At 38.1% G+C, this 23,509-nt stretch overlaps 1 protein-coding gene across 1 annotated transcript; it reads left to right on the forward strand.

Moving 5' to 3' along the window:
- The first annotated feature begins 1,874 nt into the window (after positions 1-1,874).
- Positions 1,875-22,566, forward strand: LOC134677252 (leucine-rich repeat-containing protein 15-like). The gene is made up of 5 exons (XM_063535684.1): positions 1,875-1,879; positions 11,502-11,650; positions 17,168-17,651; positions 17,764-17,969; positions 21,740-22,566. The coding sequence occupies exons 1-5, from the start codon at positions 1,875-1,877 to the stop codon at positions 22,564-22,566; spliced, it is 1,671 nt and encodes a 556-aa protein (XP_063391754.1).
- Positions 22,567-23,509: the final 943 nt, after the last annotated feature.

A 23,509-nucleotide genomic window follows, 5' to 3' on the forward strand; every position in this document is an offset into this window, starting at 1 on the left:
TTACTTACAAAAATATTAAATATCCGGCAAGCTTCCAAATGTATCTCCTGACTTAGAATAAAGAAAGTGTTTAATAATTATCAAAACTTAATTTAAACATGAGACGTTTTTTACTGTATTGCGAGACAAAAATAGACTTTACCTATTTTGTTTTAAGGTTAAATAAATTAATAAGATTGACCGTAGCTCCTCTCCTTTTATGTCGCCACCTGTAGCTCGTCCCCTGGGTGACGCACCAGTCTCCCCGGGGGACAGCAGCCATTAGCGAGTGTCTGCTGAGTTACAATAGAACATACTAGCTACTTAGTTTTAGTGGCCTTCCCTTTGTTGTATTGTGTTATTCTGAACAAGGATTTCATCGCACTGATTTAGACTTTCACGATTATTAAACATTATCAAACTGCACAACGGGACTTAATCGCGTATTTAAGTTTTAAGATTCCAGAGGTTTTTAGATTTTGAGGTTGTCTTCTCCGAGACCACGGGGACAACGCCGTCCTCGAATCGTCGGAGATAAATCTTAAAACTTAAATACGCGATAAAGTCCCGTTGTGCAGTTTGATAAGGATTTCATCGGCCGTAATGTGGGTGTGGTGTGTACAGATTTGCTTAATTGTCGGTAGTGTCAGTATGTTATTTAAATGTTCTACATTTTATTAAATTAATAATATAGGACTAATACTTATTTAGAACATACAAGCGAATCACAACTCAACTATTTACTTAGACTCTGAAAAGAACAGAAATGCAGATATTTGCGACAATATCTCGCCCGCGAGATATACTACCCTAATTACTTACTGTATTAACTAATTAGATAGGGAAGAAACGCTGGTGGCCTAGCCTAGCGGTAAGAGCGTGCGACTTTCAATCCGGAGGTCGCGGGTTCAAACCCCGACTCGTACCAATGAGTTTCTCGGAACTTATGTACGAAATATCATTTGATATTTAAATACCAGTTGCTTTGCGGTGAAGGAAAACATCGTGAGGAAACCGGACTAATCCTAATAAGGCCTAGTTTCTCCTCTGGGTTGGAAGGTCAGATGGCAGTTGCTTTCGTAAAAACTAGCGCCTACGTCAATTCTTGGGATTAGTTGTCAAGCGGACCCCAGGCTCTCATAAGCCGTGGCAAAATGCCGGGATAACGCGAGGGAGAAGAAGATTAATTCAATAAAGTAAAATTTGGTAAAAAGCTGCGTAGTTGGCCCATCGAATAGAGGAGCCATTATCCATTCAACGCTAATTTTATTTTATTTTTTATTATTTTATTTATTTCAACACAAGTCTAATCACAACACGTTGTCGTTTTGCCTCTACTAAGCATTGTCGCGACATACCGGCAAACCCGTGTTATCTGCTACGACTACGACTTAGCGCCACAACCGTAGCTCAGCGGTGAATGTGTTAGAGCTAACTGTCCGTATTAGGTACCTACTCAATTTGGCACCGATTGGAAAAAAGGAAAGTGATTAAGATTATAAACGTAATACATATATCCATAGAAATTGGACATTAAGAATGACATTACCACACTTTGTCACTGCAAATCCCTTGCAGAGTTAGCTTGTTCTCTAAGACCATTGTAAACTTATTACCATGCTATGAAATATTTCTGATTCTGATTTCCCGTTTAAGCTGCTAATACGCCAAATAATTAGCCATAATATACACAAACTTAACCCTTTCCCTGCAGCCGCTAATCCCCGGAGCGCGCACCTAACCCCCCCGCTGCAATATTGATGCAGCTATTAACCGGCGGCGTTGAGAGGATTAACCCGTTCTCATTACAAACAATCTCGGTTCAACTGACCCCGTTCAGGTACACCGCTTTAAGGTTTATCATCATCATTTATATTATCTACATATACCGTACAATGGGGTGAGTAGGGTCAAAACTGAAATTCAAACCTAGATAACATTTTATTTTTACATATGAAAACTGAATGGTGTATATAATAAGTGTTCCGGACGTTTGTATTTTAGTTTTTATTTTATTTTGTGTAGTTCCTTTTCATAACTTTGACGATAAAGAGGAAAACCCACCTCACCCCGTAGTGCCTCGTATTTGGGGTGAGACGGGTTTACAAACAAAGGTGATTTTGGAAGATTGTTGGATCGATTTTTTTTTAATTATGCGTATTACTATAGCTCCATTTTAAATTGGAATACATTATTTTTGTAGCAGTAGCTTTAAAATCCCTTCTCACCCCTCTCTCAAACCTTCTCTCCCCGTTCATAACCCACCTCTCCCCGCGAAACCTACTCACCCCGTTTTACAATACACGGTGGCTAAAAAATAAGTGCATTTTCGTTGCCAGGTTGGGAGTATACTGAGCAACTTTTACTATTGGACCAACCTCGAAATTACGAAAAAAATTACCCTCCCATAAAAAATTAACCAGCTAAAATGTATGAAACAGCCAAATTTTTTTTTCCGCGTTTCGCTTTTTCGGTTTCGCTTTCGGTGTAAATACCTGCTAGAAAATGCCCTATCTATAGCATCAAGTCCAAGCTCAATCTTCAGCCGTCGACAAACAGTAATGTTAGCAGCCGATTTGCAGCTTAATTAATAAAACAGCCGTCTCGGGCTCCCCGGAGGCCCCGGGCCCGGGCCCCTAGTCGAGGGCTCTCCCGATCCAAAACCTTGTATATTACTTTTTTGAAATGCTTTTCTTGCTGGCGTCTGTTTTGTTTTATTTCTTTTACATGTGTGCAGCACATACTCACAAAGTATATAAGTACTTATTGGCAACCGTATTGTGATATGTATAATAAAAATCCGCCAAGAGCATGTCGGGCTATGCTCAGTGTATGGTTCACAATTTAGAGTGGGGATAGATGGTAAAAAAAAATTTGTTGTTTTATTTTACCGTTCTGTCACCATGAATGATTTAAGTATATCCAATGTAAAATTGAAGCTCTCTAGCAACTAATAATCACGGAGCAAACCCACGGACGGACAGACAGACGGATATGGCGGAACTACATAATATGGTTCCTAGTTGACTACGGGACCCTAAAACCCTGTATGAATTTTCTTAAACTCCCTCTCTAATCTTAAAGATGACATATAGTTTATAGACATACAGTGACGGGCACTCGCAATTCTTTCAACGACTGTTACCTGGTTTTAGTTTCAGTCAGCCGCTTGTGCCCCAAAGTCCCGGAATCCCGGGCTGCGCTTATTGGCGCCGGCAAATATCCCGCGGGTAATGGATACTGTACTTAACAACCCCTTGTTCGACGCTCAAATATTTATGCAGGGGCGGGGACGCTTTGTTTTGCAAACTTCATATTGATATCTTGATTATATTCATAATAACTATCGGTACAAAGTACGTAAAGTCGGTAACCATTTAGAGATTTAACAGCAATACAGGATACAGATCTTAAGGACGACTCGTGCTAGACCGGGCCGGGGCCGGGACGGAGCTTCCGGCGCTTCGTTTTCTATGAAAAGCACCACGTGATCTTCAATCAGCCGTCATAGAATATGATATGTGACTCAATTTTGTTGGTCGAGCTAATCTTCAGCCAGTGGCGGATTTGCAGTCTTTGCCCTAGGCCCCAAGCCTTGTAGCCGCCCCTTTCTCAGCATCAGCACCCATCATATTGAGTACATTTAGATCAGGCAACGAAAAGATATAGGTATTATAGAGGGAAATGCTTGGGACACATTTTTTACTTAGTAACGTTTTTGGACTCGTTAGGTGGTGAACATTTCAAAAGTAGGGGGGTTTGGTTTGAAGGTCACATTTTTCGGTTTTTCGCTTATTATATCTCAGAAACTATAGGTACGTCCTTGTGACATGATCATAGGAACATAGGTTTTACGAAAAAAATAAGCAAATACTTATTCATTTTAAGTGACAGTTTTACCAATAACATTGACTTTTATGTACCTACAAAAGCATACAAATAATCTAAAAAAGAAACATAAGAAAAAAATTTTTTTTTGCCTATTTTCTTGAATAACTGCTAATGCTAAACTATTTATCCTAAAATTACTAAAAAAAATATATTTGAGATTCTTACACAATGAGCTCTTTGATTTGATACACGATATATAGTTTGAAAAACTTTATTTTTAATTTTTCTCATTTACCCCCGAAAAATGGCCTCCATATTTAAAATTCATTTATTTACGTTACACGTTCATCTTTGGGTCACAAACTTACATATGTGTGCCAAATTTCATCTTAATTGGTCCAGCAGTTTCGGAGAAAATAGGCTGTGACAAACGGACAGCCAGACGCACGAGTATAAGGGTTCCGTTTTTTCCTTTTGAGGTACGGAACCCTATAAACGGGGAACAAGGCGCGAAGGCGTCAACAATATGCGAAATCGACGCCATAGTCGCGTTCGCGGCTTCGCGCCGCGATTCGCGCACAAGTGTGGAGGCCCCCAGAGCCCTCCAGATATCGTAAAAATTGTAGCTTGTAGCAAATTTAACCAACTTTCACTTTGTATAATGATCATGTCGTTAGAACGCATAGTTTCCGAGATATAAGTGAAAAACTGAAAAATGTGACCTTCAAACCTCTCTTCCCCCGGCTCAAGGGCTACGGCCGGGGACCTTTGATATGTTCACCTCCTAGATAGCCCAAATAAAGTGAGGTACAAAGTCAAAAATTGTGTTTCAAGCATTTCCCTCTATAGGTACCTTTTTTTGAGAATTCGTTGCCTGGCCTAATTTTGTGTTATTTTTTGTTATCATCAGCGAATTTTTTGTCACAATTTGCCGCCCCTAATATCTCGCCGCCCTAGGCCCGGGCCTACTGTGCCTTATGGGAAATCCGCCACTGTCTTCAGCGGCGTTTTTGATGGCATTGAGTGTGCAACTGATATTTTTTACGTCAAACTTCTATGAAATTATGACGTTTAAAATAACACATGCACTACCTCTACCTTCCATAACATGCACACTCTGTGCTATATATCAAAAACGCTGCAAGTAAGCTTAGCGTAACCAGAGATATATATAACTTCGTATAAGATAAATAAAGTCTAAGAAATAAACGTGCCTCGGAAATCAAGAAAAAGTCATTCTCGGATAGATGCCGAACACACCTTTGGCCTATCCTCGGCTAGATGGCGTGAGGACATCGTTTGATATTTAACAATTTTAACACATATCACTATCAGTGAAGGAACATGGGTCAGTATGGAACAATAAAAATTAAAAATCATTTATCCGTAAACATATTTTGATTAATTTACTTAGATGGCAGTAAATGTACCGTGACTACAAAATCTACTTTGGCAATAGCCCTCTATACTGTCTATTCTCTTTGGCGTAACTATGATCAAGAGTTTATATATACAGTATTTTTTGTATAAATCACAATGTGCGAATGATGACATACTAAATAGGATTTCAAAGAAGTACAGAATCCGTCTTAGCTAATATAGGAGTATTGTATTCATTGTAATTTCTATGCGAAATTAGTTTGGCCTGTCTAATGTCTGCCTTGAATGACAGACCAAATTAAATGAAAATAGGTACAATCACGGATTTTAATTGTTGAGCCATTACAGCGTTTACTTTACATTGGACATCATACCGATAGTATTGACAACCAAATTAGCTTGAACCTTATACATATAGCTAAACAAATAAAGTCTGTGACCGTACAATACTACCTATACCTAGTTCGGTTTTTTTAGCATTAGAAATAAGGTAAACAATCTTGATTTATCTTTTAATTGAAAAACACATTTTAAAAATAAGTTACGGCAAATATGTAACAATTATGAATCTAATACGATAATTTATATTCTTCTGCTTTCATAAGTAATATTTGTTGATTTTTAAAAAGCGTATTTCAATTAGAAGACTTGTCGATCTTCGCTTACCTTCTTTCAAGTTCTTTCTAATGCTAAGAAAAGCGAACTATAGAAGTTTCAACTGACTTCAATTATTTTTTTATCAAATAAATAATAATTCTAACCGAAAAGTCGCCGCCAGAAGCGAGATAATAGTTAAATGTTGTTATTGTTAGTGAGTAACACCGCACGTCGCTACAGGTGGCCAGTCCTCGGCCCCCTGCGTGCCCTCATTATGTTATTGCCCGAGTGTTGACACTCAGGGGTGACAATTTGACCTAAAGGGATGATCGGGACTTTCACTAGTTAATGGGTAAACTAGTTTCCTATTTTAGACGTATTAAATTGCTTCGCAGCAATCAACTAGACTTATTCATAATAATTATAATAATAATGGCTCACGAGATAACCGCCATGTGGGATGTTGATTCGACGATCATTGTCCCGATAGTCGTTTCAGTGGACGGTTTATTAGCAAAGAGTCTCGACCAACATCTTGAGAGACTCTCGCTAGGTGGTTGAATCAAGGGACAGATGCAGAAGGCGGTGATCTTGGACACGGCGCGGATAGTCCGCCGGTTCCTCTCTCTGCAGCCCTGACCACCGGTAGCTTGGGCCTTGCCCCGCTGCTGGCGGCACCCTAGGTTAGGTTTTTTATAATGTGTTTATATGTATTTTTTATTGTTTTGTAACTGTTTTTATATTTTACTTTTATATGCATATTATAAAAACCTAACCTAAGAAAAATGATGAATAAAGGAAAAAAAAGAATAATATTAATAATACATGAAAAAGTGAGGTAAATATGTATTATGTTTTAATAAAGAAAGTTAAAACTAGGAACGAACAGCCACACAATTAGTATCTGTAGGTAAGATAAACGTACTAGTGTTCGATATGCTAATGCCCAGTAGATGACACCTTGCGGTCACCTCTATTTGACAATGTAACTGGCAAACACATAATATAGTAGAACGTAACTTTCTCATTTACCTAGTAGAGATATACAGGGTGTTTGGTACATCGTTTGCCAAATTAAAACGGCAGATAGGTTGAGTCATTTGCTATCTTCTCATGCCTGGAAAAACAAAATTGGCCATGGTTTTTTATTACTACTACGCACGTAAAAATTTGAAATTTACGAAAAACTGGCATTGAAGTGCAAAAATAATTTGCGCCAAATTAAAAATTTCTAGGCACGAGAAGATAGCAAATTACTCAACCTATCTGCCGTTTTAATTTTGCAAACGATGTATCAAACATCCTGTATATGTTTATATTTCTCAGTGTATTTTAATTTCGTTAACCTCTCAACCTGTTCAGCATAATATTCGTCTTTGATCGTTTTTCAATCTTTGCCCGCCATATTTAATACGCTAGCATTTGCGAGCGACAGTTCATTCGCGTGTCGCCCGCCCGTCGCCCGTCGCCTGTCGCTCGCCTGTCGCCGCCACAAAGCACACCTGCCGAGGCTCTTTGATGCCGCCCTATCTTACACGACAACCGTCTTTGCGGCTCGACGACCCCTCTTCTTATAATGTAAACCTTATGATAGTAGTTATAAGATCACGATTAGAGTATTTTTACTGAGCAGCCGCATTGATAAAGTGGTAGATATTGCGACATCGATTTAATTTGCGGTTGGGAAAATGGTGGTTAGCGTTTATTATAATGTATTAGGGTATATTTCTGTATAAATTTTGGTGTTGTAGCTGTTTTCGAGCGTGGTAAGATAGTAGCAAATTATTTGGGAAAATTGCACTGACAATAAAGATCTTATTAATGTTATAATTATGAAAAATCGTATTTAGAGTAGGTATGATGAGGTCAATAGATTTTTCACCTCAGCAGCTCGAACAAGGGTACTTTGCTTCTTAAAAACAGTGAGCAAAATGCGATTTTGCTCACTGAGTGAGACAAAATGACTCAGTGAGCAAAATCGCATTTTGCTCACTTAGTGAGACAGTATGAGTGAGCAAAATCGTACTTTGCTCACTGAGTGAGACAATAGTAGATTGTTAACCAAGGGTTGAAAGGCACCCATTTCTGTCGAGGTAGTTTGGCGCTCGAACGCAGTGAGAGCGCCAATAGTCCGAGACAGAAATGGTGCCTTTCACCCGAGTTAAACACTCTACTTTTCATATCGAATGCGAGGAAACCAAACAAGACAAGGCAATGTCGCAAAATCAGTAATGGAAGTACCTAATAGATCTACGGCCATGATTTATTTTCCTTAGGACTTATACTTGCAATCGGAGACTTTACATGCGTGAAGATTAATAACCCCTAGCGAAAATCATTTAGATTGCAATATTTACGAAAACAGAAATTTTTTAACAAACTGCAGTAATTTTAAGATGATTTGTTCATTATAGTATGAAAATCAGCGGGATTGCCCCTTACTTTTTAATTTTATACTTTTTCGTTCTAAAAGCCCCAACAGACTGTCGGACCGCACCGCGACCTTGGTGCGCCGCGCCACGTAATTACATAATAAAAGTATTTTAAATATTAAATAACAATTTAATTAATAATATAAGTGATTTTTATCTTGTATTTTATTTTATTTTCATGAATATAGTGCTAAATAACATTAAAAATCAATTTAATATCGTACAAACGTTTAAATGTGGCTGTATAAGATTCTGCCTTTGCTCATTTACGCAAGTGTACGGTTTAAAAATATTTTTTGGTGTATTCCTTTTGGTTCCCGCCCTATGAAATCGAGTAAATAGAATTCAACGAAAGAAATCAAGAATAATTTGTTTTTAACAATTCACTAGCCACAAGTAACCAAGCAGGTGCGGCGGCTAAAGCGGCCGAAAAGCTAAAATCCCAGAAGTACAGGGGTCTCGGCCCCGAGTATATTTTTATGCCATTTGGGGTTGAGACCCTTGGCCCGTGGGGTCCTAATGCTGTACAGCTTTTTAAAGAGCTCACAAAAAGGCTTAAAGACTTCACTGGTGACCGAAGAGCTGGCAGCTTTCTCGCTCAACGTATTAGCTTAGCAATACAGCGAGGAAATGCTGCCAGCGTCCTCGGCACCATGCCAAAGGGGCCCAATTTCCTAGACATTTTTTAATTATATTTTATTTTATTTAGTTTTAGTTTTTAGTTTTAATTTAGGTTTATTTTATAGATAAGTTAGTTTATTTTTATTTTTAACGTTTGTATCTGCCACAATTCACTTACATCATTTTTTTATAAAAATAGGATCAACGTGGGATTAGTAAAATTAAACAATTACCAATTGTTCCAGGCGAGGAAATAAATACACTATTTTTCCATTTTGTTTCCACCCAGTTGTTCGTGGGACGGGGACGCAGAGGAGTACAACACTTTTCTGCACTAGAGCATAAACGTATCACTTTCTGCGCACCTTTTAGAACAACAACGACCCACTTTCAGAGCATGAAATATGAAAAATGTCATTCAAGTGACTTTTATAGTCAAATGTCATTTCAACATGAAAAATGTCATTCAAGTGACTTTTATAGTCAAATGTCATTTCAACATGCGGGGTCTAATACAAGTTCGATATACTTGGGTTCTATTATCTCTGTCCCTCTAGGTATGTTCTCACTGCTTAGGGTGAAAAATTTTGTGTACTACACGAGATCAAAGTTATTTATATCTCGTGCGCTTTTGAATCCCTGTAATCGTAGTAATACGATCAAGATTTTTAATCTTTCGCTTGCACGGGACTCAAAATAAGCACTCGAAGAAATATCAAACTTTGATCTTTTGTTGAACAAATAACTATTAAAATCGGTTAACTAAAAATAACTTAATACTATTATAATCTATGTTACCATTTACTCAATAATAAAACACATGCGTTGGTTGTACTCGTATAGTCAAGTGTAAAAATATGGGTGTAGACAATTTACTCAAAATTATTATTATGGTTTTTTTATTTTAAAAAATGTTGTTTCCCATAAAGTTTTAAGTCATAATGTATTGTTTTGTTTGTTATATTATCGTTAGTCATAACATAAAACTGAAACCGTTAACTTTTCAGGATTTTCGTTATGTTATTCTACGAGCCCCGATGCATATGTTTTCGTCAGGTGACCCCATTTTTTGAGGTTCTCGCGTTTGTTCAAAAATAATGTTTTTGTTTAAAAATTACTAATATTTAATGCTTATACTAATGTAATTTAATTTTATATGGTAATACTCTGCAATAACTAAATCCAAATACAAGAAATACCGTTTGTATTGAAAGAAAAAAATAATGATTTTTTTTTTGACGGGTAGTATTACAACATATGTGAAAAGTGCCATTACCAGGGAAAGCAATAGGGCTCTGCCAATGTACTGACAATTTTGTTTCGAGCCCATGCATGCAGCAGTGCTGTAAGAGAGGACAATATGATTTGGACAACGTTTTTGAAAAGTCCTTTTTTTCAGCAATAAAAGTCTCATGCAATTTTATTATACGATCAAAATAAACTACATTAAACATTGCTATTATGGTTCCCATTACTGGGTCATTATATGATCATGTGCAAAATTTATTAAAATAAAAAAAATTGTTGCGCGTAACTAGACGAAATCATTTGCATCGGGGCTCGTATAGATAGGTTAGGTTAGGTTTGTTTTATGGCAATCCTGAAAAGCTTCACGTTTCTGAGAAAAACCAATTATGACTAACGAAAATTCAGACAAACAATACATTATGACTTAAAACTATTTGAGAAACAATAGAGACCCCCCCATTAGTACTGATTTAAACTTTCACGATTATTTAACATTATGAAACTACACAACCAAGACCTAGTGCGGGTAGTTCGAAAAACTCGCGCGGCTAGAAGATGTTGATGTCAACTTAAGCCAGTTTTCTCCGAGACCACGGGGACAACGCCGTCCTCGAAACGTCGGAGGTAAATCTTAAAACTTAAATACGCGATTAAGTCCCGTTGTGTAGCCCCCCATAAGTAGTTCTTAATTCACTGACGTATGAGCTACGGGACGTATTTTGAGTATATTTGTGCACCCATATATATAAGCTCAGCTCCGATATATCTTATGGGGATCATGGTGACTGTTTATCCCTTCGGGTGGCAGCACCTTCGGTTGACCGGCGGAAGAAATGGCGCGGCCATTTTTTTAAATATGCCTTTGCGTGGCAGAGGCCGCGAGAAGGTTCGGTCATAACAAGCCCGTAATTGGCAGAGACCGTCTCGCGGCATCTGTGCGACGCTGCATTTCGCGCCTAAAATAAAACCGTTAAAACTATGCCTTGCTTGCTCACTCTTGCAAGATGCATTCGTCAATAAACAAGGATAGTATTCCCTAACGGTCGAATTCCCGAGTAAAACAAAGTCACGCGCCAAATTTGCGATAATCACCCGTTGAGGCCCCGCCACCTGACGTATATTTTTCCAAAATGGCTGCGCCACTCAACCGGCTTGTCATATCTGTCCGTCTCGCGGCCACTGCCACTTACCGTAGAGACCTCGAGGAGGACAATGCCACTCGAAGGGTTATTTGAATTGAATTGAATTATCACAATCCAATTCAATTTCGCAAAATCGTAGCTCGTTTACTGAAGATATATTTTTTCCTGTATGTGAAAAAGACTTACCACGATTTCTCCGTGAGCGTTTTCACACCACTACACTTTGTCACTTATCACTTGTCACTTATCGTATCACTATCACTTGTCACAGACGTCCGTTCACCCGAGCGGGCGGGGAGGCTCTGCGCGCGGAGGCGTGGCCAGCGGACGAGGGGCGTGGCTTGAATAGCTGGGGCGTGGCCATGGTGGGAGGGGCGGGGCTGCTTAAATATTTATCCGACATAATGGAAGAGGGTTTTGGTACCGAGGGAGTTTTGACGAGATTTAGTGACATGCATTCGCCGCTAAAATTTTCACGGAAATGTGAGTTTTCGCTGTTTACATAATAATATAAATACTTAGATTAGAGATAGATAAAGGCAGGGACAGACTTATCCCACGTACGCAACGTTATGCAATGCATTATGACATCTGAACCCTGAAATTTGTATGTACCTGACAAAATTGACATGAATCATATTTTTCCTGACATTCATATTTTTGACAATGACGGGGGTGACGGGGGACGGACTAGCCGTTAGCGATAGCGTCACGGCCCTAAAAGCATGAGTAAAGAAGTTAATTAATAATTACGAAGTTATTGATAAGTTAAGGGGATCTCATACTTATTATTTTTTTACAATGTTTTTGGATTAATTTAAAACAGTACTTTATATCAATTCAAAAAATTCCTGACATTTGCGTGTTCCGTCCACATTCCTGACAAAAGGCCAAAATTCCTGACATGTCAGGAAAATTCCTGTCATCTGGTAACCCTAGGTAAGACGGTACCTAGCGGTCAGTTTGTTTACGTTCTTTGTCTTGTCTCTTTCGGCCTTACTCTGCGTGCTCAGTTGGATAAAGATAAGATAAGATAAAGATAAAAAATAGTTTATTCAAGTAGGCATATTACAATGCGCTTATGAACGTCAAATAAATTTACCGGCTCCAACCGTACACCTCTGCCCCGAGAAGATTTAAATCCCCCCTCAATTGGAGGAGGGTATCCCAATATGGGACCGGCAACAAACTCGGCGGGACACATCTTTTCAAAACATTATTACATCTTATAATTAACATGCATTACGAGTAATTAAGAAAAATACAATTTAAATTACTATAGAATTCTTGCAATTATACTCAGTGAGTACATAACTTTATAGAATTTGATATAAAAAATAAACATATATGTACATGAAATCACAAATACGTAACTCTTTCAGAAAACAAATCAAATCTTACAAAAGGAAAAGAAAATAAAATCAATAAAAGAAATGAGAATACATATTATATGAATCTAACTGATTGTTATGAGATGCTTTCATACAATTTGATGTGCTTTCTTACCTGAGCTGAGTCACCTATAAACCAGCTGAGATATAAACCAACAGCCCTATTCAGACTTATCAACTTGTTATGCTTTTGATTGACCGAAGCGTTAGCGAAGGTCTCCGTTTTGACACGGGCAAACTAGTTTTGTATGTCCGGATGTTCTCCTCTATTATTTTTCATTTCTCATGCTCTGAAAGAGGGTCTTTGTTGTTCTAAAAGGTGTGCAGAAAATGATACGTTTTCTGCACAGCATTTTAGGGTCCAAGTACGATTTTATTAATTTTATACGATAAGCAATTGAAATTTGGGTATAAATGGATTTGTTATAAGTACAATTTCCATTCTGATATTTGACTCCCCATTCCATAAATAACGATACTTTTGCCTAATTTGTTAATTGAAAGTACCTACCCTAAAAAATACTATAAAAATGTATACTTTCATGTTTAAAAAAAACACATGCATTTTATACTTTCCTCCTATTCGGAACGAAAAGTAGAGAGTTTAACTCGGATGAAAGGCGTCATACCAGCCTCGGACCAGCCAAACTACCTCGGCAGAAATGGGTGCCTTTCAACCCCTGGTCACAGAATAATTAATAGTACTGCCGTACAGAAAGGAAACTTCCTACAAAAACGAAGTTTGATAGCGGTTCAGGGTCGAATCATGCTGTCTCTTTCTAATATATGGCACTATCCCTTTCGGCTATTTAGGGTTGTCAAAAATCAAGTGATTATCTTATCTGTGGTCGTGCAGGCAAAAGGAAGTCAAGTGGTGCCAACCCTAATAATTGCTCGGAGCAATGCTGAGCCGAGCGGAGCCGAGTTTGGCCGAAGTCAGGAGTTTCGCACCCCTGCCTTGGTTAACTGTCTACTATATTTATAACGCGAGGTCTACAGCTCATAGAGCCACTAGTCATACTTAATAAGACGTAAGATGCTCGCCAATCACCAAGACGTTCGTCAAGGTACAGAATAAATAATAGTACTAGGTACAGAAGACTCACTCTCTAACAAAACGCGTCTGTTACGATCAGGACAGATATGGCCGCTAGGTGGCGACAGCGCCACGCGCGGATTATGGCCAGCCACCAAAATTGGTGTGGAACGGATGTACTTGTAGCTACTTGTTAAGCAGGCCACTGACGAGCCTTCCAAATGGATGCCGTTACAATGGATTCATCCAAATGGAAGGCATCCTAATATTAAACATTGTACGTTTTTGACATTCACGGACCGATTTTGGATTGCAGCCACGCTATTTAGACTGTTGGAAGGCTCGTCAGTGGCCACCTTTACAAAGCGACGAAATCGCGGAGTGAGCCACGCCTGGTCAAGGTCGTGATAAAACCGGATCAAAACAAGTTCAAAACGACAACAAATTGTTAAAGAAATTGGAATTCTCTGTTTATCTTAAAGTTGACCTTGCGTGAACTATAACTACACCCAAACAATTCTCGCGAAATTATCACTATCACGAATACTTACCTACAGTCTACAGTTAATTATAAAAACCGGGCAAGTGCGAGTCGGACTCGCGCACGTAGGGTTCCGTACCATAATGCAAAAAAAAAGAAGAAAAAAAGCAAAAACAAAACGGTCACCCATCCAAGTACTGACCACTCCCGACGTTGCTTAACTTCGGTCAAAAATCACGTTTGCTGTATGGGAGCCCCACTTAAATCTTTATTTTATTCTGTTTTTAGTATTTGTTGTTATAGCGGCAACAGAAATACATCATCTGTGAAAATTTCAACTGTCTAGCTATCACGGTTCGTGAGATACAGCCTGGTGACAGACGGACGGACGGACAGCAGAGTCTTAGTAATAGGGTCCCGTTTTACCCTTTGGGTACGGAACCCTAATAAAAACAACATGCCAGTTCGAACCAAATATTTGATATCAAGAATTATGTCATTTTATTATCATTCGCCTGTGCGTCTCGCTCGCTCCAATACATGTACGAACGCGCCATCACACGCGCAAATGATATGTATTTGACATCATATCAAAAGTAAGATCGAATGGGCTTCGGGCCAGGCCCTGGTTAATGGTTATATTATATACTGTCACGCCCAAACTGTCTCGGTCAGTTGGATGTCGGCATTCAGCTGCATAGGGTCGAGTTCGTTTATAATTGTTTATTTCCAAAACCATTGTTAGGATGCGAGCTGTGTCTACTCTAATAGGTGAGTTTAATCATATGTTTGCTAGTATCTTTTCTGGTAGTGAAGAAATTTAGTTATAGCCCAGTCAAATTAGACCCAAAAAAGCGTTATGAGTAATTAATTCCCAGTTCAGCATCCGTTTGTTTGCAACATCCAAGGAGGTGTGGATACATTTTGAGAGCCTTGGGAGACACATTTTACCATGGATTGACAAACCACTCGATACAATGTAGAAGGAACGCACCATCAATTACAATGCCACTACCAGCAAAGTTGTTGTGGATCAGAAACTAGTGAAAAAAATCGGATTTTAACACGATTAAATAATACCCAATAAAAGAAATTTAAAGTGGCGGCCATTTTTTACAATATTTGACTACGAATTCATATTAATAAGATATATACAATGTGGAAAGATAAGTCGGGCCCTGGAGGGAAATTACCTTAAATCCTTAAGCTGGCTCATTTTACTTAAGGGAGACATTCCTTTATTTTTAAAAAGAAACAACACTGCATTCAAAGATTTTCTAAAACTCGCTTACCTAGCCCGGGACTCGAACCGACTAAAAATTCCAAAAAATAAAAACTTGCAATTTTATTCTACTAGTCGATACAGTTAATGTTAATGATAAAATTTCTCAAAGAAAAATTAGGTCTCACACTCGTATGTCGTACAAAATATCCATAAAATCTAATATTTAGTACTCAAGATTTTTTTCGACAAGCCAAATTGAAGAAAAGAATAAAAATACTTTTTAGTGCAGTTTTGTTTCTTTAAAAAAATAAAGGAATGTCTCCTTTAAGTAAAATGAGCCAGCTTAAGGATTTAAGGTAGTTTACCTCCAGGGCCCGACTAATCTTTCCACACTGTATATCCTATTTATTATCCTGTTGTAAATCCAGTCATATTGCGTATAATCATTTTACAACTATTCGTAGCTTTTCGGAGCGTTTCCTTACACTTTTTGTAGCCGAGTGTATATAAATCTAAATTTGCGTTGAGCCTAGCTGTAGTATAGAAAAGGACCCAGAGCAATGAAAAATCTCATAGAAAAAGCATAACTTCTAAGAATGTTTTGTGGGCAAACAATATCTTTGCGTCTGTTGTTAGTATATTCAGTGCTGTAAAGGGTTGCAGCTTGCTGTTTTAAAACAATTTAGAACCAAATGAACATATTAAGACGATTTCCAGCTTGCTGGGAATTAATTCCTAGAAAAAATCTGATTTGACTGGCCTATTAGTTACATGAAGGATAATATTCAATGCAGTGTGTAAATCCAATACGGGCGAATATTTAAACGGTGGTTAGCATAGGACCTAAACAAGTAGAATATTGAGATTAAGTTTGCTTAGAAATACAATAAAAATATTAACCATGCAAAATAATTCATACCGAAATGTAAAGCAACACACAAGTTACGAGATACGAGCTTATTTAAAGTTACTGTCAACACTTGTTGACAGTTACAGTAGTTAGTTTTAGTTTTTGTGTTTAAGTGTTTTTTTGAAATTGAAATTGAAATATGTTTATTGTGAGAACATAGTGTGTATTGTATGGAACTGGAAAGAATAACAAAGCAAATAAAGAATTTACCATATCGGTTCGGGCATGTTCAAGTAATCGGGAAACATACGTTAAATAAGTTTTTGGCAAAAATTTCATTTTTGGTAGGTACAAGCTTTTATCTCTAACTATACTTTTCTTACGACAGACAACTACTTAATACTCATTGAGGCAATATTAAAAACCCCTAACACAATTAGGTTTGCGTTGTTTAATCACAGAGTTCCTATGGCCACCTCCTGTCTACATCATCAGATCAGCTCGATGGTACCATAATATTGCATTGTCATCCGATTTATACACGCAAATTTAAGCTCAATCGGAAACCGGGATGTGGATTAAATTTAACTTGCAAGATTTGATTACAGACAGACAGACAACGGTCAGGTGGATGTAAATAAAAGCTTGTAAAAAAGATTCCAACGAATTGAAAACATCCTCCTTTTTGAAGTCGGTAAAAATTATAAAATAACAAAAGATCCGAAAATTTCACGGTCTTTCAAGTACAATTTGTAATGTCCCTATAGGCTTTCGAGGTCAGACACTTGCATTTAACAATATCATGTTGTCACTTTTTAACCGACTTCAAAAAGGAGGTTCTAGATTCGTCGGAATCTTTTTTAACAATCACCGATTATAACATAAAAAATAACGTACTCTTATTTAGGCTCAGCCCTTATTTCAACGCGTTATAAAGTGGTGTGTCGGTAGCAGGGTTGGCGTCAGCATTGCTGCTGGTGGTGCGGCTCGGCGCGTTCGATGATATCGTCATCACGGAGCGCTGCCAATATGACTTCGTATTTTACCGACTCCGGAGATACCCCGTCGACGACGCCATCGGCTTAATTATGAGCCAATGCGGACTAACCGAGTTAAACCCTATCGACATAGCTAATCTGACGAGACTAAAGATGTTGGTTATAGACGACAACGCGATTGATTACATAGACCCCGCTATATTCCGTTCTTTGCCAACATTAAAAACTCTGAGAATTAGTAATAATAAGATACGCGAGCTGCCGATCTTCCCCGTGGACTCCTGTCCCAGCTTGTTCATCTTAGACTTAAGCGAGAACCAGCTCACGGGAATAAACGACCCGAGGACGTTTGCGGCATGCACGAGGTTAACGGACCTTGACTTGTCATCTAATAAAATATCGTACATCCACCCGGACGTATTTCACATATTTAATGTTAGGTAACAACAAACTGACATTTATTCCGGAGAACATGTTTGCTCAGAACCCGCTTGAAAGTCTACATCTTTATAACAACAGCTTAACTCATTTGCCGCATGATTTCGTTGGCAGTCTCAAGCGTCGCAACAACGGGTTTCATTTTTTTTACTTCTACGACAACCCCTGGCACTGCGCTTGTCTGCTAGAGCTGCTGGTCGACGTGCGCAGAGCGAACTTTTACTATACAAATGCACTGTATGAGTATGACGGCAAAGTGCCGATGTGTGTGTACAGTGGCCCGTATCCGTGCCACCGCGCGCGCCCCTCTAGGCTGTTGCGTTTGTAGATTAGGTATGTGCTATGCCTCACTCGTATGCATAGCTAAAATATATGTATTTGGAGTTTTTGAAAAAAATAGAAAAAATACTCGTGCAAAAGTTAAGTTAGTAAAGTGAAATAAATAAAAGTTTAAAAAAATATTGCAGGTTATATTTAATTAATTCACACATTTTCATGATAGATTATGGCAATTTTGTAGATTTCATATATTTTTGCTATTTAATGTTTGAGAAAAACATAATTTATCTACACACATATCATAAACTGTCTATGATGCCTTCAAAATTCGTAAATAATGGCCCACATTACGATAAACTATTTTGTTACAGCAAATTTCTTATCTGTGAAAATGTGGTAATAGCTTCATTACTATATCAAAATCGATTTGGTAATGCATTTCAAATTTCGAACATCTCTGAAAAAAAAGCAATTTGATTGGACCCCTATTTTCATATCAGTTGAGATGACGTTTTATTCGAAATCAAATGACAATTGCATACAATATTGACAAATCTCGCATGTAAGTTGGTATCGGACGATATGGTAATCGACCCCGACTCTAGTTTGTCTTTGAATTAAAAAAAACTACGGATGCGTGACGTGCGTGAAAAAAGTTTTCATTTGCCGCCATTTGACGTACAGTTTATCTTTTAATTAGTTAATAAGTAAAAAATAATTTGTTTTGTTGTTTTTAAAAGAACTATAACAAATGTTTCGTGTAAAATGTGCGATAAAGATATTTGGGAGACGCCATCGCATATCCGCGAGTTCCGCCAGAGAGCGAGAGAGGCTGTAGTATGAAGTTAGTGAATATATCATAGAAAGTTTATAATATGTGTGTAGATAAAGCAGTGTATGTAACTGTACATAATTAGGCATTAAAACACTCGTGTGATACTATTATGAAACTCATTTCATTCGTTTCATAAACCCACACTCGTATTTTAATGCCTTTCATTATGTAGCAGTCACATAAACTACTATTATAGATCCATGCATTCAAGATTATATTGTAATCTTATTAAATAAATAAAGAAATACATGTATATATTCCATTATTTGTAATATTCCTAATTATATGGTAATTCGCCAGTAACTGGCCGGTTTTAGTAGGTAACTGGCAGCTCTAAACTAAAAAGGTTTCAATCAAATATTCTAAAATTAATTATATTTATAGGTGAATAGATTTCATTTTTAGTTTCGGGCGGCCAGTTACTGGCGAATTAACCTAAATCCAAACAATTCTCGCGAAATTATCATTATCACCTACCTACGGTTAATTATGAAAACAACTTCAGATATTTTTTATCTTTGGTCGCGAGTGTCGCGACCCGAACAGGAGGCCAGTTCAAACCTAATTTTTGGTATCAAAAATTATGTAATTTTGATATCATTCGCCTGTGCGTCTCGCTCGCTCCAATACAAGTACGAACGCGCCATTACACAAATGATTAAGTATTTGATATCATTTAGATATCAAAAGTAAGATCGAATGGGCCTTCGGGCTAGGTCCTGGTTATATCGGATATATACTGCCTCGCCCAAACTGTCTCGGTCAGTTGGACGTCGGCCTTCAGCTGCATAGGGTCGAGTTTGTTTATAATTGTCATTTCCATAACTGAAGTTAGGATGCGAGCTGTGTCTACTCTGCTAGGTGAGTTTAATCATACGTTTGTTAGTATTTTTTCTGGTAGTGAATAAATTTAGTCAGTTACATGAAGGAAAAATTAAATAGGTAGGTATATTAAACCGCATACATCTGCGAAGAAATTCAAAGGTGTATGTGAAGTCCCCAATCCGCATTGGGCTAGCGTGGGGACTATAGCCCAAGCCCTCTCGCGCTCGAGAGGAGGCCTGTGCCCAGCAGTGGGACGTATATAGGCTGAGATGATGATGATGATGATATTAAACCGAGTCACTCACGTATTTTAAGTCGACATGTTTCGACATGTTTCGCTCCGTAACGAGGGCCAGGTTTAATATTATTTGCACCACACTAGCTCGGAAAGGCTTACTTTGCACTTCAAAAACTGATAGCAAAGTTGCATTTTATTCACATGAGAGGCAAAGTAATCAAATGCAAATTTTGAGTTGTTTTCTTATGTTTGCTGGTAGAATTGAGTTATAAATGATGATTTTGGATGATAAATATGTAATAACATTCATTTGGATTTGATTTTGTTTGATATGTTACATTTAATATTTGCTTCGGGTTGGTGTGGTGAAAAATTTTCTGTTTTACAAGGGGGCAAAGTTGGCAAGGGGGCAAAGGTGACAAATTGCACCGGACCCATTTGATTTAGGTACCTACACGTTAACATTTGACAACCTGTCTGGCCTCTAGTATACAGTGGGTAGTGATAATATTCTTAAAGATGGAATGTAAGCGAGCTGTCACTGTTACCACTTTTGTTTCATGTACGATTAACAATGTGAATCCACCTGGCTGTGGCCATGTCGATAAAGTCATATCGATAAACTATCGACATTTCTTGCAATTTTAATTTTACTTCAAAAGTTTAAACTAATCGACATTTCATGCAATTTTAATTTTACTTCAAAAGTTTTCGATACCTAAAATGAACAAAAACGCTTTTATTCTATTGTGGTTATCAGATCATGATTTTATCGTCACGCCCCAGCAGGGAACGCAGGTACAGTTCAGGTTTTTAATTACAATACATAAATACCTACTACAATATGTGCTCCGCAATAATTGAATTATATTATAATATACATATTCATTATCCATTAGCATTTCAATTATGTTTATTTTTAACGAAGATATCGAAGCTTTAACTAATCGCTATTTCGTTTCGCTGTGTAGCGTTTATCGATATATAACATGATTAAAATCGACTTTTCACATCCCTAAAAGAGCACGCATACACGTTTTTACGCACACATACACAACTTGACACCAGCAAAAACGGTAACACTTTGATTTAAAGTTCATCTTGTCAACAGTATGGTTGTCCTTTTTTGACAAAAGAGATTTTTAAAAGAGAGAGGAGAGAGAAGTGATACTAGTTGCTGCGCCGTCAAAGAGAACAGACAACGTTGGGGCCTTGGTAGTACCCAGCCTACGAAGCTATGGTCCTGGTCCTGTGATAAAGACATTCCTGAGTCGTGGGGTTTTGTATGCATCTAAGTAAAAAAAAAAGTAAAAAAAAAAGTAAAAGTAAAAGTGCATCAAAAGGATATATCGTCGCCTTAGTGCAGTCACCTGCAATAATATGTTCAACAACGAAAGCCGCACAAATATCTGACACGATCTTATTGTAGAGCCATAAGAGCGTGTCACATATTTTTGCGGCCTTCGAAGAGTAACATATAATTGCAGGTGACTGTACCCGTAGTACAAGCTTTGCTTATAAATCATCATCATGATTTATAAGCAAAGCTTACAACCCGTACCCGTACCCGTAGTACAAGCTTTGCTTATAAATACTACATAAAAAAGAATTTACCAAATCGGTTCAGGCGCCTTCGAGTAGGTAAGGGTAGGTACGTGAACATACACAAAAAAAGATTCAAACGAATTGAGAATCTCCTTTTCTTAAGTCGGTTAAAAATGGGCAAATAACAAAAAATCCGAAAATGTTCATGGTCGTTTTAAGTATTTGTAACGGGTGGTCTTTCGAGGTCGGACACAAGAACTCAGCAATACGAGTAGCATGATGTCACTTTTAACATAAAGAAAATAATGGAGTCTTATTTGGGATTACCCCTTATTTCAACGTGTTATAAAGTGGTGTGTCGGTTGCAGGGTTGGCGTCAGCTTTGCTGCTGGTGGTGCAGCTCCGCGCGTACCCGGACGTCGTATCCACGCAGCGCTGTCTTAATAGCACCTTTATGCGACTCCGGAGCTACCCCATCGACGACAACGCCACCCACTTATTTCTAGGCGACTGCGGATTAACCGAGTTAAACCCTATCGACATAGCTAATCTGACGCGACTAGAGGTGTTGCATTTGGACGGCAACGCCATTGATTACATAGACCCCTATATGTTCCGTTCTTTGCCAACATTAAAATCTCTGAGTATTAGTAAAAATAAATTACACGAGGTTCCGATCTTCCCCGTGGACTCGTGTTCCCGCTTTATCGACTTAGACTTAAGCAAGAACCGGCTCACTGGAATAAACGACCCGAGGACGTTAGCGGCATGCACGAGGTTAATTTGGCTAAGCTTGTCATCTAATAAAATATCGTACATCCACCCGGACGTATTTCACTCCTTAACTAGTTTGATAACTTTAATCTTAAATAACAATCAACTGAAGTTTATTCCGGACCACATGTTTGCTCAGACCCCGATTAGCTTTCTACTTCTTAATGAGAACAGCTTAACTCATTTGCCGCATGATTTTGTTGGCAGTCTTAAACGTCGCAATAATGGGTTTAATGATTTTTACTTCCACGACAACCCCTGGCACTGCGCTTGTCTGCTAGAGCTGCTGGCCGACGTGCGCAGAGCGGACGTTTTCAATACAAATGCAGATTATGAGTATACCGGCAAAGTGCCGAAGTGTGTGTACAGCGGCCCGTATCCGTGCCACCGCTCGCGCCCCTCTGGGCTGTTTCGTTTGTAAGTATGTGCTATGGCCTCACACACATACCTATACCTAAGCATAGAGTCAGACAAAGTATGTATTTGGAATTTTTTGGAGAAAACTTTTGGGGATAAATATTAGGTGCGGCCTAAAAAAGTGTAAGTTGAGTTATACTTCATTAACAAGTTTTCTTGATACATGACGATGCTTAAATATAGAATTGGGAGAGACAATTTATTGTTTTATAAATAAATTGTTTACTATGTACCTAACGTTTAAGAAAAACTTAATTTTTACATCAATGCAAGTTCATATGTAATTTTATTAATAATAAATAATGAGATTATCTCTATTGCATTATATTCATATTCCTAATTATTGTACTAAATCATGAATGTAAATAGGTATATGTATAGTTATGAGTGAAAATACAACATGTTCGTTGATTATTTATTTCCTTACAATTCCTTATAAATATCTTTGTACAATCAAATATAAATACTTAGGCTAATTCAGTTATCTTATCAAATATCCCGAAGTGGCATGTAAATACTAATTTTAGAAATAATCTAACAGAATTTACAGAAATCTGTCTCGCGCAGCCCACAGCGGTGCACGCTCCCCACTGTCGGCATCAAATAGATAGTGACGGCCAAATTTAGTAATATAGCTGGCTTAAACCGGCGAAGGGTAAGTTGTATGTCAGTAGTGCGTATGTCAGTCGGGCTTGTCGCGCTTGCCGCGGTTGCGCGGCGGCGCGGGCAGCTTCTTGTGCACGTACTTGACGTGCGTGTGCACGGAGCCGGACTGCGTGAACGCCTTGCCGCATATGGTTTCGCACCTGTGTGTACCTGCGCAGATTAAGTTTAGTTAAGACTTCTGTTAATAGAAATGACTTGTGATATCACAATTGGCATCACAAAGTAAATAAATAGTCAAAATTCAGTTCAAAACTCGATACATTTCAGAAGTTTGTAGCGAT

The sequence above is a fragment of the Cydia fagiglandana genome, chromosome 26, assembly GCF_963556715.1.
Source record: "Cydia fagiglandana chromosome 26, ilCydFagi1.1, whole genome shotgun sequence".
NCBI lineage: Eukaryota > Metazoa > Arthropoda > Insecta > Lepidoptera > Tortricidae > Cydia > Cydia fagiglandana.

What these genes read in the sequence shown, in the direction of transcription:
- LOC134677252 (XM_063535684.1), top strand. An exon ending in CATAATGGAAGAGGGTTTTG is followed by an intron (nt 11,651 to 17,167) that starts GTACCGAGGGAG and finishes TGTCGGTAGCAG; the next exon opens with GGTTGGCGTCAGCATTGCTG. An exon ending in GCGCCCCTCTAGGCTGTTGC is followed by an intron (nt 17,970 to 21,739) that starts GTTTGTAGATTA and finishes TGTCGGTTGCAG; the next exon opens with GGTTGGCGTCAGCTTTGCTG.